General features: G+C 40.5%; 1 protein-coding gene across 1 annotated transcript in view; it reads left to right on the top strand.

The window, feature by feature from the left end:
• The first annotated feature begins 2,620 nt into the window (after positions 1-2,620).
• Positions 2,621-19,451, top strand: part of USP46 (ubiquitin specific peptidase 46) — a 34,418-nt gene continuing 17,587 nt past the window's right edge. The window contains exons 1-3 of the mRNA XM_040064395.2: positions 2,621-3,129; positions 16,252-16,332; positions 17,090-17,303. Coding sequence (XP_039920329.1) covers positions 3,094-3,129; positions 16,252-16,332; positions 17,090-17,303 — 331 coding nt within the window. The 5' untranslated portion in view covers positions 2,621-3,093. The remainder of the gene's footprint in view (positions 3,130-16,251; positions 16,333-17,089; positions 17,304-19,451) is intronic.

Genomic DNA, 19,451 nt, shown 5'->3' with positions numbered 1-19,451 from the left:
ATATAAGCATTCTTAGGTTATAAATAGTCCTTTCTTTTCCTTCTCTTTGTTTAACACTCAGAAGAAACACAGGGTTGGTTGTTTGTTGTAAGGAGATAGGGCAATGCTTTAGAGTGGAAACAATTGTGCACTGTTCTTTATTTATACAATTCCTATAAAGTTTGTAACTAGTATTTGTTGCACTGCTTAGCACTTTTTTATCTTCAAACAGCTACAGAAATAAAGTTTCTATTCCTGAAAATGTCAACAGCCGAAGAAAACAAAAACAGACGCCAGTCCATTTCCAGCATCAAAGTTTCTTTCTTCTTTCCTGTTTTGATATATCTGAAAAGCAAAAGAGACAGTGCTAGACTATTGTCAAATTGACACATAAACACTTGTATATTATTCCCTGTTTTTATTATTAATCTTCAGAAACAAGACATGAAATGTGTCCACCTTTAAATGAAAGTATTTATATTAGCATTAAGGAATATGATACTGAATTCCTCACAGAATAATGTGTGCAAATGTTTACAAATATTTCCTTGAACAACCAGTAAGTGCTTAATCAGTAGCAATTTAATTTTGTGTTAAAAAGTTTAAGGAATAGAATCAACTGAAAACTTACCCTGAAGTCAAGTAATTGACATTTGAGTAAAACAGAATTATGAAAATACCACTTTTTTCCTTCTTGATTTCACACTTTCTGATTTCTCTGAGGTCCATATTTATGGAAATAATGTTATTGACATTAAAATATATGTGAGGCAAATGGCTTTATTAGATACTGCATTTTGTTTCATTCAAATGTTTAATCACCTTTCAAATCCATGTTTTGCTCCATAACTTTTCACTGATAGCAAGTATGAGTCTCCACAGTAAATTGGAATAAGCAAGCTGCAGAAAAGAATACATGATTAGGCTTGTGCAATAACAGGCATCAGAGTTTAAAAACTAGGTACAGTGCAGAACTGTCCAGTCTCTGCAGGCTACTTAGAAATGCACTGGAAACTAATCAGACCTTGATTGCTTCAGTCCTGACACATCTGCTTAACTCCCATTTTCCCTGGTTATGTTGAGAAAACCTGTCATATTATGTGTAATCCAGTCCTCTGAGTTTAAGCAAATTAAACACTTGGGATCAAGTTCACACATAATGTAAGACCATGAACTTAATAGAATTATATCAAAGACTTTTTTTTTTCTCAGTGTTGTTATTTGATGGCTCTTTTGCATAGTAATTTGTGGATTTATGAAGCAGTTTAGTGGCCCTGAGGACTTCATTATGTCCAAAAATCTTTCTCAATCCTGTATTTTGAATGTCTGCAATGATTTAATATAACTAATCCAATTTACGGAGGAAAGTTCTGTCTCTGTGACAACTCAATTTTGAGTTTCTTTGCTCACACTGTCACTGGATACTAACCAATGTCGAATTTGGTACCATTTTTATAAAGTGTGTGCTTCTCCACAGTGAGCTGGATTAAGGCCACTTACCTAACGGTATTCTCAGGGCAGGAATTTATCTTTAGATGTTACTTCTGATGCCAGATTTTTACTAGTAATCATAGATCTTCTTTTGAAATTATTAAAAAAAATCAAAACCAACAAAAAACAAACAAACAAACAAAAAAAACCCACCAACTTTATTTACAGTTTCCTGTAAATAAAGCCTGTGGATCCAGGCTCTATAGGCTAAAATTATTTTATTCTAGCATCATGAAATGAAAGTCGTAGCCAAGCATGAGCATACCACACTTCAGGTGCTGTAAGGAGCAGAGGTCTCTGTAAAAATGTTAGTAGTTCTCTCTTCATTTGAATGATTTTCTCAGCATAGAACAGGAATAAATGGGCCAGAAGCTCCTGCTGGGGAAAAAAAAAAAAAAAAAAAAAAAAAAAAAAAGGCAGCAAATTCTTCTAAGGAAAGAGGAATTCTAAGATGAGGATTGCCCTAGCTGAACTCTGTTCTTGTTTCTCTCAGAGATTTGCTACATGACCTCAAGTTTGCTATTTAACAACCTTGTGCCTATTACCAGGTGTGTAAATTTAATATACTCACCTTGGAGAAAGGCATGGGACTCAGCTTGCTTGTGTTTGAAGAGAAACCGAGATTATTACATTAACTATGTTGTATAAATGCCACGTGTTGTAATTTGTGAGGACTTGCACACATGGTGTGGACACAGTCCCAAACCAGCATTTGTGAAGATAAATGTTATCTGCATGAATGGCAATACAAAACACCAACTGTGGGCAGTAAATTACATTCCAGCCTACTGTTCTGGATTTTGCAAGTGCCAGAGCTCCTGTGTACCTCTAACTAGGTGGGGGGAGCATGTCCCAAAGCACAGTGCCGCCACAGATCCACGTCCTCCTGCCCGCACTCTGCCTTCTTGTCCTTCACCCTGCTGCCTGCCGGTGTAGTTGTGTGCGCACTGAGGCCGGGTTTCTCAGCCCCGTGGCCATTCCAGGCTCGGCGACTATAGCACCGCGGTCCCCCTCGGAGGTCCCGTCCGGAGCGGCAGCGGGCGCAGCCTCCCCCGCGCCCCTCGGCCCCGAGGCGCATTGGCTGCGGCGGCGGCCGCCCCGCTGGGCCCGCTGGGGTGCCCCGTGCCGGGCACTGCCTCTGACCTTCCCTTCCCTTCCTTTCCCCGGCGCTGTCAGAGCGGATCAGCGGGCGCGGCTCTGCGATGGAGCGGCGAGCGGCAACGGCAGCCGCCGGGAGAGGAAGAAGAGGAGGAGGAGGAGGAAGGGAGAGATTAGCGCGGTGCCGGCTGGCGCAGAGGCGCGGCTGAGCGCTCCAGCGGGAGCCCGGGGCCCTGCGGACCGTGCGGGAGGCACAGGCGGAAGGAGCGGAGATGCGGCCGCTCTCCCCGCGCTGCTGAAGCTCCCGGTCACTCGCTCGGAGGAGGGAGGCCGGGAAGGTCCGTCCTTCTCGCCGCTCTGCAGGCGCAAAGGGTGCCTGTGCAGTCCCCTCCTCTTGCTTTTATCCCAGCCCCGGAGCAGGAGCAGCCGCCGCCCCCTATCCCTTCCTGCGCTCTTCCCACCATGAGCGGGGCTGTTTTCACCTTATAAAGATGGCGGTGTGGGATCGCTGCAACCTTTAGACTAATGACTGTCAGAAACATCGCCTCCATCTGTAATATGGTGAGTGCTGACGGGGGGCGGGCGGCACGGCAGCCCCTACGGGGGCCGGCTGGGGGGGCTGCCCCAGGGGCGCAGCCCAACCGCGCCACTCCGTCCCTTGCCCCGGCGGCGGGGGAGCCGGGCAGCCTGCGCCGGGAAGTGCCTGGGATAGGGTTGGCCGACGGAGAGTGACGATGTCCCGAGGAGTTTTCCTGGAGCAGCCGGGGTGTGGGCCGGGGAGGGACGGAGATGCAGAACCAGTGCGAGGCCCCCCGGAGCGGGTCTGACCCCGGCCGAGGCGCGTTGCAGACGGGGCCGTGGCCCGCCCTTCCTCCGCCTGCCCTTCCTCCTGCCCTAATAATACTGCGAAAGGACGAAAGTTGGGTTTTGAATCCACATTAAATCAGTGATCCTGTTTAACCCTCTCAGGCAGGGACCTCGTGGCCTCCTAGGGCCAGGAGCTTCCAAATTACACAGAAAAGGAGGATGTTTGAATGCCTGTTAACACTCCATTGGATCCCGATGCTAGTTGCCTGTTCTAGGAAGTCTTGTCTTTAAAGCTAACAGGGTCTAACTTGGATGCATGCTGCTCAAAGAGGACTGGTGTTTGTAAAGTACTCTCGAATCACTTAGCTTTCCCTAAATCAGACAAGGCAATAAGGAGGAAATAAACATTTATATTTTTGTTTGTTATGTTCAATTTGATACTTTTCTCCCCATGGAACAGTTGAAACTATGCTTTCTGCATTGTGTTTGGGTTTAATTTTAATTCTAACAAACTTGGAGCACCTAATGTGATTTAGGTTTCTGAAACTTCTTAGCGGGAAGAGGAAAAGCTCAAACTTTGTCAAAGACTTTTTAATATAGTGAGACAGTAGCAAACTTGCCAAAGAAATGGTTGCATGCTAACCATCCCAATGCAAACAGAAGAGAATCCTATTTTTCTTCATTTTGGTTGTTTGTTGGTTTGGGGTTTTTTTCTGTATTTTTCACCCTTATTTCCAGGTTCTTCAAGAGCAGCTACATACAGTTGCCAGCTTCCCTCCATGTGGTGCCCCAGCATGCCTTGTGCTGCTGATGCCACACATACCGTTCATCTGCCCTGGAGAATGGTGGAGCCTGTCTCTAGGGTAAGGCAATGGGCTCAGCCCCAGAGGCCTGGCTCCTGCGGGGTCTGGGTGAGGGCATGCAGATTGCAAGCCTGCTCCCCTTCCACGTGTCCACGCTTCCACTTAAGTGGGATCGCTCTTTTGTTGCAAATGAGATGCCTAGTTTTAATTTGAACCTCAGTCCTCCCTTTGAAATGCCTTCTCTGAACTGCAGAGAGGGTGAATTGGTTCTGGGGTTAAAAGAATTCATACAAAATCCAGATATGAGGTATAATAACCTGGATGCTCACCTTTCTTCACCAACAATAACTAGTTCTCTGAAATTTACATTGTTCTTAATGATTTCCAATCCAGTGAGCCACAAATACTGCAAAGAGAGGTTCAGGAAATGGTACAGAACTGAGGAGAAAACCTAGGTGCACTTACCTTGTCTCTGAGGCAGGCTCCAGTTTTTACTGCTGATGTGATGCTTTACAAACTGTATAAAAGATCACCACGTGAAGGGGATCTGGAGACTCATAGGTAGGTGGATGTAAGACCTTGGCATAACGTACTAGGAACTCTAATTTTTTCATGTGCTTCAGACAGATGCACTTGTATGCAGCACACTTCTCCCAAAGACTGAACAGATTCACAACAGAACTGATGAAGTTGATGTAATGGTGTGCTGCTCAGCTGTCATTGCCAGTATATCCTGCAAAAGTAGCATCTGAGAGATGGAGAGACTGAAGGGAAGAAGGAGACTCCCAAGCAGAAAAGGCATAAAGGGATTCATATTTCAAGGCAATTCTAGCTCATGGTACTGTGACAGAAGGTCCATTGATTTAATATTAATATTAATGATGTTTCAAGTCTACATATTCCTTGAGGTCTTTGTACTTAGCTTTTAGAGATGCTATGTTGTGTTGGTCACATTTTAGTTCTCTCTGGATAACCCTCAGGGACTGGAAGTTCTTTTAGGCAAAAACAATGGAGTTTTCAAACAGGTACAAGAGTTTGCTGCTGTAAGAGAAATACAAATTCTTGCAAGTATCGGCAACATTGCATTATGGCTCCTCCAAAAATATGTCCACTCTGATGAGGTGATGGACTCGAACTCAGTGATTTGTAGAAGGAGCTATGACAACATTCCAGGAGGCTAGAGGTATAAAAGTAAGCCTTTTGCCTTTTTAAAACCTAAATATTTGCAGTGCTAGTTTGGTTTAGGACATCTGTAGAAATCTGTCTAGAAAGATGCTAAGATGCTGATTCCCAGACCTTATTCCTGCACTATAGTGCTTGAAAACTGAGCTGCTAACAATAAGAAAAAACTGTAGTTCTTAGGTAATAGAATATGTTTTTCTATATAATACTACATAACAGTAGGTTTCTAAGTTTTTTAACCTGGTTGAACTCAGTAATTAAAAAAAAAAAAAAAAAAGGTGTTCTGGTCTTTATTTTTTCCCATGCCACTTGACCACTTGAGAATGTTCACAGAAGATTTTTGGTTTTTGAAACCACCCACCCCCCCCCCCCAAAAATCCAAACATCCAAACAATGATGTCTGGTTGATTTTTTCAGGGGTGGTGAGGGGAGTAGGGGAAGAGAGGCAGAGGCAGCAATTGGTCCTGAAATACTTGTCCCTCCCTGAATGCCACTTAGATTATGTTTTCAATGATGGTAGTCCTTTCTTGACAAAGTTTTTGGTGTGTGTTTGTCCAATGTTTGCTCTCATGTCCTGAAGGGAAAAAATGACTGAAATTTAGCTGATTTGATTTAAAAACCTGGCTAGCCAGCATTTTTGGATGTATGTTTGCTATTAAGTTAACTGCCTGATATTTGGTATCTTGGCTTGTAATTTTGATCTCCTAATGATGGTAGAGATTGTTAGTCTTTTCAAGAGGGATCAAAACAAGTGTAGTGAAGCAAGAAAGACAGGGACAGTATTTAACTCCCTTGCAAATGATACTCAGTGCTATATATTCACTGGATAAGCTCTCACATGCTGAGACAGACACAGTAGGAGCTAGCCAGTAAGAGAGAAATATTTGGCAGGGGAAGTTTCCACTTGGCACATTTACTTGTAGTAAATATTTAAATGCACAACTTTCTAGAATTAAACAAAATTCCTCTATTGTCTTTTACCAGTTTTGTCCCCTGAGTTATAATAATAGCAATAGTTCTAGTTCTTAATCTCTGTTTTGCTTAATTAGAACTTAGAGCTAAAACTTGTTCTGAATGGGTGGAGGGGATGAGGGCAACTGTGCCTGAAGGAATTGGTGGGATTCTTATGTGGGCATGATGGCCCTGTTCACTGAGAAGAGCGGTCTTGTCCCCAGGATGTTCAACTTACCTGCCCTTCAGCCCCTGTAAAAGCTCATTTACTCTGTCTGCACATCATGTTCTCCACTGAGGGATGCACAAAATAGGCAGTTGTCATCTTTTATATAGGACAGGTACAGTAGATGTGAAGAAGCATTGATACGTTGAAAAAAAAACCCTCTATTTGAGGGAATAACAACAGTCAGTGCCTTGTAACACTTGTAGACTGCAGGCACCAGCTAGGGATGTGATGTAGCCCCTACAATGCTGTAATTCTCTCTAGTTATTGTTTCTTTGAAATAACCAGGTACCAAATGCTGGTTCAAAGGTAGACAGGCATGCTGGCATTTCATGCTTACTGAAATCCTCTGCAGTGTTTCTCTGTTGATGAGTTTTAGGTACACCCTTGGGTTCTGAGTTAAGCTCATGCTGCAGTTGTGGCCTAGGGATATTACCTATGTGCAGTGAAGGACATCTAACCATTTCAGAATGTATAGGCATACATTTATACTAATCTGCCTAATAAGCTCTGTGGACTATATTTCTCTTCTTTTATAATTCTTTTGAGAACAGGTATTAATTCCCTCCCCTTTCATAATTCTGTAATAGTATTTCAAATATTCCGATTAGAACTTTATCATGTTCTGACGATTAATAGACAGAATTATCTAAACACATTCAGATTTTTCTGATACGAGGTATCGTCTGAGATACCTCACAGGTACTCCTTGTAGTTGTCGTATAGATAGCCTTGGGAAAAGAAGTTGCAGTTCCTTGGATTAATTTTGGAGTTTCATGTTAGTCTTTCTTCTCACAGTCTCATGGTTATGAGTTTCAGAAAAATAGGTGGTTTTCTACATGAAAACTTTCATACAATTCATCAGGAATTATGTGAACACCTGTGAATTTCATTTTTAAACAAACAGTTTCTCTCCTAGACACTGGTTGTAGAGAAGAACCATACAAGCCTAGGTGTCTCTATATTCAGGAAACAGATAAAAATAAATGTTGGATTTTTTTGTTGTTGTTTGTTTAATAGCATTATTTTAGAGACTCTTTGCAGGATTTGTTTGTATATAGGGCATTGGCAGACTGAAGACTCAAACTACAAACAGATTTGGAAAATGCTTTATACCAAAAAAACCCCCTACAATTTTAATGCTGTGGTAATACTAAAATCCTGTTTCATACAGGAATAATAAGAATATTATTTGGTTACAGAACTGATCACTGTGATTTTCAACTGGATTTATTCATTTGGACAATTTGCAGTGTATATTTCTTCATATCTTATATATCTTCCCATAAATACAGATAAAGGCAAAATAATACATGCCAGACAATAAAAACAGTTATCTGAAGGCATATTTAGATTGATAAAGGAAAATTATTTTTTACATCTGATAAGATTAGAGAGTTCAAGCAATGCAGTTTTGGAAGCATAGTCTCAAGAGTGCAAAATTTCAATATGACATACAAAATATAGAAACAAAAATATGAAAAGTATGGAGAATATTAAATTCTAATCATTGAATTAACTTTCTGAAGTAATGAGAAACTTGAGAGTATGACTGACAAATAGGTACTAGACTAACAGACAGAAAGTGTGCATTCCATCAAAAGATGAATGGAAGTCCACAAAAGGTATAGAGAAGCATATGCAAAATGGGAAACATCCTAATATGTCATTCCCAAAGTATAACCTCGAGTAATGGCTGAGGCTTGTCTTGCATGAATACTTTTTAATGGCTAAAGTGGTTATGTACTAACTAACTGTTTGGAAAGCAAGCACCAAAGGACAATTCATGAACACAGTGTGTAGTGTACAGTGTGTTTCTTTTAGATGTAGTCTTTGGCTTCATGAATTAAGAGTAAACCAGTGGTTTGCTAAACACCTCAATAAGGAACTTCTTAGTTATAGTTCAGCAACTGAATCTGAATTGTGGAAGAGATGGCATTAAAAGCAGACTCTACATCCTGAGTAACTGTGTGTGGTGGGCAAGTGCCACACAGAGGGTGAGGTTCTGATGGATTTGAAGAGCCACAGTCTGTGAAGTCTAAGTCCCTTCCCAATCAGGGAAGCAGTCAGCCAATTGTCTTCTGCTGACCTTCTTTTAGCCTCAGAAACTTGTTCTTGGTTGGCTGTTTTGTGGATAAACTTACATATATTTACATGCATTATGTATTTAAAACCCCAGAAAGTCTGTGCTTCTGGGGAAGAAGCATCCCCACTATCAGAACTCCACTGTAAGCATGTTCTTGGGTCTGCTCAGCTCTTGCAGAAAAAGCTGTTGTGATGAGGGTTTCAAACCAGCCGTTAGTGGATATCGCATGTTTCAGTTATTTAATTTGATTTTTTGATTTCACAATTAATGGCCTCGTAACAGCTGTATGTAAAGTATCCTAGGACCATAAAGTCTCCAACTGTCCACTGAATGTGATAAACCTGTTATTTCTGATGTAGGTCAGCCAAAGTTGGAGATTTCCAGTGATAGGAACTGCATCACGTTTCCTAATGTCTTGCTGCAATCTACATTACAATAATTTGATCTTCGTACTTCTCATCCTGTCCATTGCTGAGACCAAGAACAAACTAATTCCTTTCTGTAAGAAGCTGTAGAGTTGAAAGTGTAGTCATGCCCTTTCCTGCATTATGCAGCCTTTTCTGTCTTACACAACACAACCCCATTCAACCCTTTTTTATAGGTCACTTTTCTCTAGGGTTGAGTCTTCCATTTTGACTGGCTTCTTTTGGATTCTTTCCAGTTACCTTTATCTTCCTTGAAACCAGGCCCCAAACCTGGATGTAAGATGTGCTACCACTGACAAGTTAAACAGGAAAGTTACTTTAAGATCTTTATAGACTACCACCTGCAAGAACTCATTAGGTTGTCAGCATTTGTTTTTGTAGTTTTGTGGTTTTTTTTTTTTTTTTTTTTTTTAATAACAGTGCAAACTTGTGGCTTATTCATCTTACACTACACAGAGACTTCCCTTTTTTTTTTTCTTTCCCCTAAAACCTTAGTCAGCTGTTTCCCATTTTGTACATGGTGATTCTTCTCTTCACTTGCAGAATCTCGCACTTGTCTCATTTCCTTAGAGAATTTCTCTAAAAGAAAAATACTGCCTTTTTTTTTTTTTTTTTTTTTTTTTTTTAATTCTAAACCTGTCCTGCAACATAGCTACAGCCCTCATTAGTCACCTTGTATGAAGCTTTAAGGAAAGTATTCCTACTTCTCACTCCAGGTTATCAGGGCATTCCAGCTGGTGCAGCTGTGATGAAGTTTAGAAGGTGCCTTGCTTTTAAAATGCTCTGAGGCACCACATATGCACTCTAGGTGGTCTGGACAAAAATGTTACTGAAGTTAATAGTTTGTAAGCAAATCTTAGTTTTGTTTTGACTCGTGAGATCATCTTGATGCTATGCGTTCTGAAGAGGGAAACTGGCCAAAACCAATGGTTTTGCTACTTCCAGCAAAAGCCTGGGTGCCGCTAATCCAAGAACAATTAAGCTGGGAATACAGACTCACAAGAGAATATTGAGTTACAGTTCGGTAAAAGCTAATCCTGGAAAAGTTTAAAGGTCAATATTTTTTAAAAATTACCCGTGGATAGACACTAGACTTGCAGCACTTCACTAGAACCTCACTTGCAGTACTTGGTTGCTTTGTGCTTTGAGAAAACCAAGTTTATTGGCTATATAAGACTGAGTACTCAAAAAACTCTGTCCAAGGTTTTAAGTGGTTCAGGATTTCGGGTCTTGCAATTTTTATCCATTTCTTGGAAACCGCACAGTAAAGGGCTGAAGTTATTTGTGGTATATGCTATACTTAGATCTGTAAATAGAGATAGTTTAGTGTACCCAGCAAGAAAAAAGGTTAGGCCTCTCCTTTCAAGCTCCTATAATTTGCCTTAATGATCAGAAGACTCTTTGGAAAAAGCACGCAAAATTAGTTTATTTAGATACATTTTGATAAATCATCTTTCCTAAAAAAATTTGAATACACAGTGGTTTTTCAGTCAGTCAAGATTCTCTGGCTGTTTACTATGATCCCCTGTGTGTTTTCATAGAATCATCTCTTTCCTCCTCTTCCTCTTCTGGGGAAAAAAAAAAAAATCCAAAGTAGCTTTGCTGGAGGAAAAAAAGCATTTCTTCACAGAATGAAGACAGAGCTAATCTGGTCAAATTCAACCGTCTTCTGGAACTTACACTTTAAAATATTACAGAAATATTTAGATACAGAAATATACAGAAAAATTTAATATCTATGAGTTTTTCAGAAGGCTGGTTTGGCTATTTCAGTTACCCACCATATGTCTCTGAACGTTGAGGTTGTTCCTGAAGATAGCCGAAGTCCAGCACTGGGGACAGGTGATGCATCTTTTGAAAGCAGCTGCATGTATGCTGCATGCTGTACTATTGCTAGCTCTCCTTTTACTCTTGATTCTTTGTGTTGCTCCTGGGAGCTAATTTCAGGTTTTGTTTACAGTTGCCTCCTCTCTTTTGAGTTATCCATCACTGCCATTTGTTGGCCAGGAGGCCTCCCCCAGCTTTATCTTCTTTTTTTCTTCTCTTCCATGTGCTGTGCCTTCCAAAATCCTTAAACTCAGGCTGCCGAACCCTGAAGCCATTTCTATTTTTACTCTAATTTCTCCTCTACCAGCCCAAACAGCACTGTTAGTTTGTCTTAAGTCTTCAGTTTGTCCCTTCAGGAAGCTATTGTGTTGCTTTCACTTTCCCTGAACACTAAGAAAAAAGAAATCTAGTCTATAAATGTATATGATCCGAAGCCCTTTATCATGGACCAGCCATCTTGCTTCATTGATCTCTTGCTCTTTGTGTTAAGATTCTCTTTTAGTTATTCCGGTTTTACGTGTTTTTCCCTTATATTTTTTAGATTTTCTTGTGAACATGAGATTTCTTCTTATTTCTTTTTTTTTTGTCTTTGTACAGACATATTTTTCTGTACAAAGAAAAAAAAAATTAATTTTATGTTTTTCATACCGTGTTTCTGTTTATTTAGTGATACACATTTAATTGGTGGCTTATGAGAAGTCCCAGTTTCTTTACTGTATTTGTTTACTTTAAATGAAACGCATGTTTCTAGAAAGTTAATACCATTTTTATAGCTTTGTCACAGTGCAAAGTTTAGTCTGATTTGCTGTCTTCTGTTGACACTATCTTTCATATTAGCTCTTGTCCATTTCTCATCCCCCATTGAATAATTGTATTTAGATTACTTTGCTACATGTGATTTAATGAACTAATTTGATGAGTTCTTTTTTCTCTTGATTTTTTTTTAATATCTGCTAAAGTGTAAAGGATTAGCAGGGGTTTTCTTTACCTAATCTGCTTCACTTGATGCAAAGCACAAATTAAACTCTTAGCAACATTTTCAGAAATTTCAACTGAAAAGTAAAACAGCAGTCTTACTCTTTGGAAGGTCTAGGGCAAAATAACAAGAGGGAAAAATATAGGTCATATGGGCCAAATGTTTTTGGAGTCGTGCTCTGGCAGGGGTTTTGGCCTGAATTGACGTGTGCTTGGCTATGTGTCCAGCTGTATGTCTCTGCCATTTTACGGGGGCTGAATACTGATTGTTGAATTAAGTGGTAAAACTGAGAAATCAAGGTTCCAACACCACAGAATACATAGCAGGAGTTTCCACATTGACCTAGTTCTCACTCTCATAAGGTCTGGATACCACAGTCACTCCGCTGCATTTTCCTCACTAGTGTATTCTTTTGGGAAGGAGCCAGTCTCCTTTACTGACTTATTTAATGCTCCCAGATCCCACTTCCTGGACTTATGCAGCCTCTTTTCATTTCAGGCTCTGTAGCTACACTGCTGCTCCTGCTGATTTTTATGGAGCCACAGTAGATTCAGCTGTGGTAGGATATTTCTCTGAGCTGAAGCAATTGTAAAACCATGAATAGTGGTTGCATTAAAATGTTTGAGCAGGTTTTCGCTGTAGAAGTAATCAAAATGACTTGCTGGGACTGAGAACAAACACAAACATGCTGAAAACCACATTAAATAGTCATGGATGATGTTTGCTGTAGATTAACATCAGTAGACTAACTAATATGTTTTCCATTTGATATGGTTGATTTAAACTGTATTCTGAACCATCTTTAACACATCCCTAATAATATATTTTTTCCAGTTTAAATCTGGATTGGGTGTACAGTTTCTGGTATACTTGGAAAATTTTCCTTCTTCTGTCCTCATGTCAACTGCTTATTGAGGAGACGACTTATGCAAAACAAGTGATTTATATGCAATGAGATACGGTTTGAGTTTTACTAAGCCTGCCTACATTTTTTTCTCCATATGAGGAATTTATCCTTCTTTAAAGCATCAAGTCTCTGTGCTTCTTACCCATTTTTTCTAGACTTCTTTTTCAATAGATTTAATAGTATCTTTTTGGAGACCTCAGAATAAATCTGACTGAAATTGCCTTTGATACAAGAAGGCCCTGCTCCTAATGAAGTCTGAGTGAGCTATGTCAGTTTGCTCAAAGATTTAATTTTGCCTCACTGTTTCATTGGGTCACTGGCACACTGTACTTTATTTTATATTGCAACAGCCAAGGCCTGGTTTTTGAGAGGTAAAAAAGCTCCATGATGAGATGTTACTAAGCATGTGTCTTTTTCAACTGCAGATACTTTGGAAATTTACGCACAATGTAGAGTTTTTATATGAAGATTGGTTAGTATACATCATGAATTTGTTTGCTTTTCTGTGATTTTTTTGTTTTGTTGTTTGTTTGTTTGTTTCTTTGGGTTTTGGGGGTTTTTTGGGGGTTTTTTGTTGGTGGTGGTGTTTTTGGTTTTTTGGGGGGGTTTTTTGGTTTTTTTTGTTTTGTTTTGTTTTGTTTTGTTTTGTTTTTAATCCTGATTTTTGCTCTTCACAATATTTACAAGATGATTTAAGTAGAAGAAAGGGTTTGTCCAACCATCTGCCATCCTCTGAAGTAAGAAACCCTGACCCTGGAGGAAAGGCAGATGAGTAATTTGTAATGACTAGTTAGCAGAGCACTTGCATCATATTTGTCTAACAGAATACACTAACCTGTAGTTTATGGAAGAGTAGGAGATTACTATTTAGAGATTGTATTTTCCATGAACTATAAAGGGAGAATTTATTTCAGTGTGGATTTCAGCGTTTCCTACAGAACTAGAAACGCACTCATTTCATTTTTATTTTAGGGGACTTGACTGTAATGTTAAAAATGTATTCAAGGAAAACATTTGCTTTGATCTGAATACTGTACAATGAGTATTAATATGAAGATGTTTTTACTCAGAAGCTGCATTAATCTTCTGTAGTCATGTTGTTCTTGTAGCAGACAAGGTTTTGAGGGCACCAGTTGCTGTTTGCTTCACTGCTAGTATCAGACAGGCAAATATTTAGCAGTTTCTTCCCTCTTGGAATGGTTTGCAGAATATGTGCATCCTTGGCAAAGCCGACTTTCCAAGCAATGAAACTAATCTTCATATGAGACTTACGTAATTACCATGCCGTCACCTCTGTTGAATGGTAGCCAATAATTGCTTTGTATCAATCTTTTTTTCCAAGTTTCTCACCAAGGCTTAGCAGAGTCTGGTGAGAACATATATCCCTTATGAAGCTTCTCATGAAGACTTGTGCTTTTAAAGTATTTCAGTCTCAAAGAGATTTTCTAGACCATACACTTGGTCTGAGCAGTGAACTCTGTGTATGTGAGAGAAAGGGAGAGAATGGAAAATGATCTGAGAAGGGGTTGTGAAATATGAAATCTTTGGAGCTTCTCTGGAACCTGCCAACTTAAAGGAGATGTTTTACTTTCAAGGCCTGCAAATTCTCAAAGTGCACCTGTGCTGAGTTTCACACTGCTAATTCTGTTGACTAGATCTTCTTATAATGAATTGGCATGAAATAATAATCGAATTTGGCAAGCAGTGGTGATGGTAGGTGTAGTGAGGAAACCGAAATCAGGTCTTGGGGAGAAGATGGGGAAGGGACATGAGAATTCTAAATCTGATTACCAGTTACTTTGAAGATTTTAGCTGATGAAGTCTGAGCAAATGTCTGTCTTGACTTCACCAAGGCTTTCGACACTGTCTCTCACAATGTCCTCATAGGAAAATTCAAGAAGTTTGGACTGGATGAGTGGACAGTGAGATGGATTGAGAACTGGCTGATCCCAGAGAGTTGCTATCAGTGATACGGGGTCTGTTTGGAGGCCTGACACTAGTGGTGTACCCATATTGGGTACATATTGGGAATTGTTTAACTTATTCATTAATGACTTGATGAAGGGACCGAGACATCCTCAGCAAGTTTGCTGATAACAGAAAGCTGGGAGGAGCAGCCAATACCCCAGAGTGCTGTGCAGCCCTTCAGAAGGGCTTTGACAGGCTGGAGAGATGGACAGAAAGGAAATTCAGTGAAGGCAAGTGCAGGGTCCTGCACCTGGGGAGGAGTAACCACATGGACCGGCACAGGCTGGGGATTGGCCTGCTGGAAAGCAGCTGTACAGGGGAGGACTTTGGGCTTCTGGTGGACAACAAGCTGTCCATGAGCCAGCAATGTGCCCCTGTGGATGAGAAGGCCGATGGTGTCCTGGGGTGCATTAGGAAGAGCATTGCCAGCAGGCTGAGGGAGATGATCCTGCCCCTCTACTCAGCCCTGGTGGGGCCACATCAGGAGTGCTGTGTCCAGCTCTGGGCTCCTCAGGACAAGAGAGACATGGAGCTCCTGGAGCAGGTCCAGTGGAGGGCAATGAAGGGATTAAGGATTGGAGCATCTCCCTTGTGAGGAAAGGCCGAGGGAGCTGAGCCTGTTCAGCTTGGAGAAGAGACAATTGAGAGAGAACTCATCAATGTCTGTAAGTATCTGAAGTGAGGGTGTCAGAGGATGGAGCCAAGCTTATAATGTGTATTGGCATCAATCTACCTTACTTGCTTAGTAATTTAAGCTTGTTCACAAATGGGCATTTTAATATAGCAGAATGACAGGTAGCATACCAAAAAAATGGTTGTACTTACAGACCAGCAGTTACCTAAACAACTTTGGTGTTCGAGTGAAGATACAGCTGAACATAACCACACTAGGTCAGTGACTAAGAGATCTGACAGTGCTTAGATTTATGCGCTCTTTCATGTTACATAGGACAAAACAACAGGTATATTATACTTGCTTTTAGCATCTGTGATGTTATTAGAACTGGATGTCAGTCTGACGCCAAAGTATTGTTTCAGGCTGATGATTAATTAAGAGGGATTCAGAGGAATTTCAGTAATGCTTAGAAAACCTGCCTTCTATCTAGGAACTGGTTTTTAGGGTTGTACTTAAGATCAACTACTGTCTTTTTGAGACCAGAGAGTAATGGGGTCCAGATGACCATGTACACAGTAAAAATAATGGGGAGGTGGATATGGGAAGAACCACTGTTGTGACATGTTCACTTCTAGTCATCTATTGATAGAGGGTCCATGTCAGGCCAGCTCTCCACAATCTAGATTTGCATATATTTTTAGTGGCTTGTGAGACTGTTGTGCTTGCCTAACAGTAAGACAGCTTGGCTAATCATAGCAAAAAGGAAAGAATTATTTTCTGTTGTGATACTGTACTGAATTTTACTTTAGAATCTTAATATTCTAAATAATTTCTTATTTCTTCCTTTTTAATTTTTGGTTTGGTTTGGGTTTTGACCTTGTTTGTTTGTTTGTTTGTTTGTTTGTATAGGGCACCAATGCCTCTGCTCTGGAAAAAGACATTGGCCCAGAGCAGTTTCCAATCAATGAACACTACTTTGGATTGGTCAATGTAAGTACCATTTTGATGTTACTTGAAATTTGCTTTGGTCCTTGTTTTTGTTTTGTTTTTCTCTCTCCCATACCCTTATCAATCTTATTCTAATGCGGGATTGTCTTTTTTTTTTTTTTAAGTGCTAATCATGTTGCAGTTTTAGGCAAAGTGGGTTGCGAAACTGTATCAGATGTTTGAAGATGGCTTCATACGCCCCCAGAGAGAACAGTTCTATGAATATTTCCAGGGATTAGAACATACACTTAAATAAAATTAAAAGTCTGTTTTAGCTGTGAAATAGGAGGGAGGAAGTGATGAAAGTTTCTACAAGTTTTGGTATAACATTCTGCATTGATGACTCTTAGGAGGAGCTTTTTTATTTGGCCAAGGAGAGAATGAGTGAGAAGAGTGCTTAATCACTTGTTTGTTCCCATAGAAATTATATAGATACAGTAATTTTTTTCCATTGAAAACATAAGTCATTCTGCTAGTGAGCAGTAAGATAGAGCCCAGATATGGAAATAAACTTAATGAAATCCACTGCAATAAATTTATTTTCCTTACAAGTCAAAGCCTTTCCTTTGTACCCTAGTTAACTTAGAACACCATAGTTTTTTTTCCATGAAGTGTCATGGTGGGTATGTAAATATATTTCTTCCGCAACTGCATGGCAAAATGGCTGGTTTGTGACAGTGACAAGAGTCAGAATTTGAATGAACAGCTAGTTTTGTTGTGATGCACAGGGATTAAGCTTGTTTTTAATTTTGCATGGCAGTTTGGGAACACCTGCTACTGTAACTCCGTGCTACAGGCATTGTATTTTTGCCGGCCGTTTCGGGAAAATGTATTATCATACAAGGCCCAACAGAAAAAGAAGGAAAACCTCTTGACTTGCCTGGCAGATCTTTTCCACAGTATTGCTACTCAGAAGAAAAAAGTTGGAGTTATTCCACCAAAGAAGTTCATATCACGGTTACGAAAAGAGAATGGTAAGTGTGAATCTCAAGTCCTCTAAGGTATTCATGCATTGACCAAAAAAGTATAAATAAATATTGAGCAATGTAATCATATTAATCAGAAATTACAGGTTAGCTTTGTAAATTGCTTTTAGTACTTTGTGGGATGTATTATTATTTTAGTATCTGTGTGTATGGAGTTATGCTTGAAATAACCATATCAGGTTTCATAGGCTTCCAGAGGTGTGTGAATTAGTGATGTTTTCACAGCATGGTGGGGCAGACCTTACTGTAGAGTGAACTAGGCCTGGGAATAGGGTGACCCTGCTGTAATTTTCAATTTGTTTTTCTGTGGCGTGTGGCAGAGAGAAACACTGAGGGCAGCTGGCAGTATAGAAACTGTGTGACCTAGGAAGGCTGCAGGCACCACCAACTCCAGAACACCCTGGAGGGTCAGGAACCGGGTACGTGTGGGGTGGTCAATGGACTACACAGCTGCTGCTCTGGTTCTTGGAAGTGGTGGACACAGTCTTTGTGAAGCATCAGACCCATTTTGACCATTAAGTTGCCAAAAGCATATATCTAATCTTGTATTAGTTCTATCTAAGGGATATGAGGAACGTCTTGAGATAGAGAAGCCTGTCACAGCTCCATTTTGGCCTGGATTCATATTGCTGTGGATGGTATGCCTAGAAACAAAGAGGCTTTGAATGAAGAGACAAAGTATGGGTCAAACACCTGGAAGAAATTGCTTCCTGGTGACAGCATATAAATGGGCAGACTGTTCATTTCAAAGCAGACATTTGAAATCATGAAAAAGTTAACTCTGAGTCATATTGTGATAAATGACCCCACACTGTTGGGGATCACTTGTAAAGACTGGATCTTATGTTTTCAGCTTTTTTAAATTAGGGCCAGAGTCAGTGTGTATTACCCTGCTTATATGTCCAGGCTAGACACTACAAAGCCAAGGTTCTGTACAGTATTTTCTGAGGAAATCCACATGAACTTTTTCAGGAGCAGGGGGATAAAAATACACATTTCTGGGAACACACATTCTTTTTTCTTTGACATGGTGGGCAAGTTTAGCCTTTACTGGTGAAGTCTGTACTAAATCTTCACTGGGATATTTTCCCCTCTTCCTGCAAGCATATCATATTGAACAGGACGAGTCTTTTCTCATCAGACTTGTGTGCGAAAAATGAGCTTTCTTAGGTGATGTTGTTATTACTACTTGAAGTGCGTTAACCTCGACTGGCTGCCAGGTGCCCACCAAGCCTGTCTCTCACTCCTCATCTCAGCAGGCAGGGGGAGAAGATAAGAAGAAATAACCTCATGAGTTGAGATCAAAGTAGTTTAATTTAAAAACAAAAACAAAAAGCCAAAAGGTACATGCAGAAACAAAGGAAAACCAAAGGAGATTTATTCTCTACCTCCCATCAACAGATGATTTTCAGCTACTACCTGGGATGTCAGGCCTTGGCATGTGTAGAAGTTTGTTTGGAAGATATATATCTTAATAATGAAAACCTGCCCATCTTTCTCTTAGATTTTAGTGATGAACATGAAGTCACATGGCATAAAATATGACTTTGGCCAGTTTGGGTCAGCTGCCTCACCTACATTCCCTTTCCAACCTCTTTCACACCCAGCCTACTAGCCTTTGGGCAGAATGAGAGTTGGAGGGACAGCCTTGTTGTTGTGTGAGTGCTGCTCAGCATCAGCTGAAACAGTGCTACATCATCACCACCATTTTAGCCACACCTACAAAGCACAGCCCCCTCTGGGCTACTGTGAGGAAAGGTAACTCCAGCCCAGACACAGTGCACAAGTGCGTGTCAGCATCCAACGGCTTCACTTTTCCCAGCTATGTGGCTTAGTGTCAAAACTCTGTGATGTTCCTAAGTGACTGAGGGACTTGGAATATGTGGATGGAAGTCAGTGCTGACTAAAGTTAGGCAGTGTCTAGTGTAAGGAAATCATTTGGGATGAGTCATGCTCTTGCTTTCTTCATTGGCTGTAATGGGAGCCTACACGACCAACCCCAATGAGTGTAACTTTTTAGACAATTCAAGTTAGGTGACATGAAACTTTCCCCCACAGTGGCTTCACTGAAGGCAGAGTGACTGGCTGCAAAACTGGTTTTTGGGATGATTCCAAATACTTTGCTGGGCAAGGGCC

This window comes from Hirundo rustica, chromosome 5 (assembly GCF_015227805.2).
Source record: "Hirundo rustica isolate bHirRus1 chromosome 5, bHirRus1.pri.v3, whole genome shotgun sequence".
NCBI classification, from domain to species: domain Eukaryota; kingdom Metazoa; phylum Chordata; class Aves; order Passeriformes; family Hirundinidae; genus Hirundo; species Hirundo rustica.
Note: the sequence above shows the minus strand (reverse complement) of the source record. Positions and strands in the feature narration are given on the sequence as shown.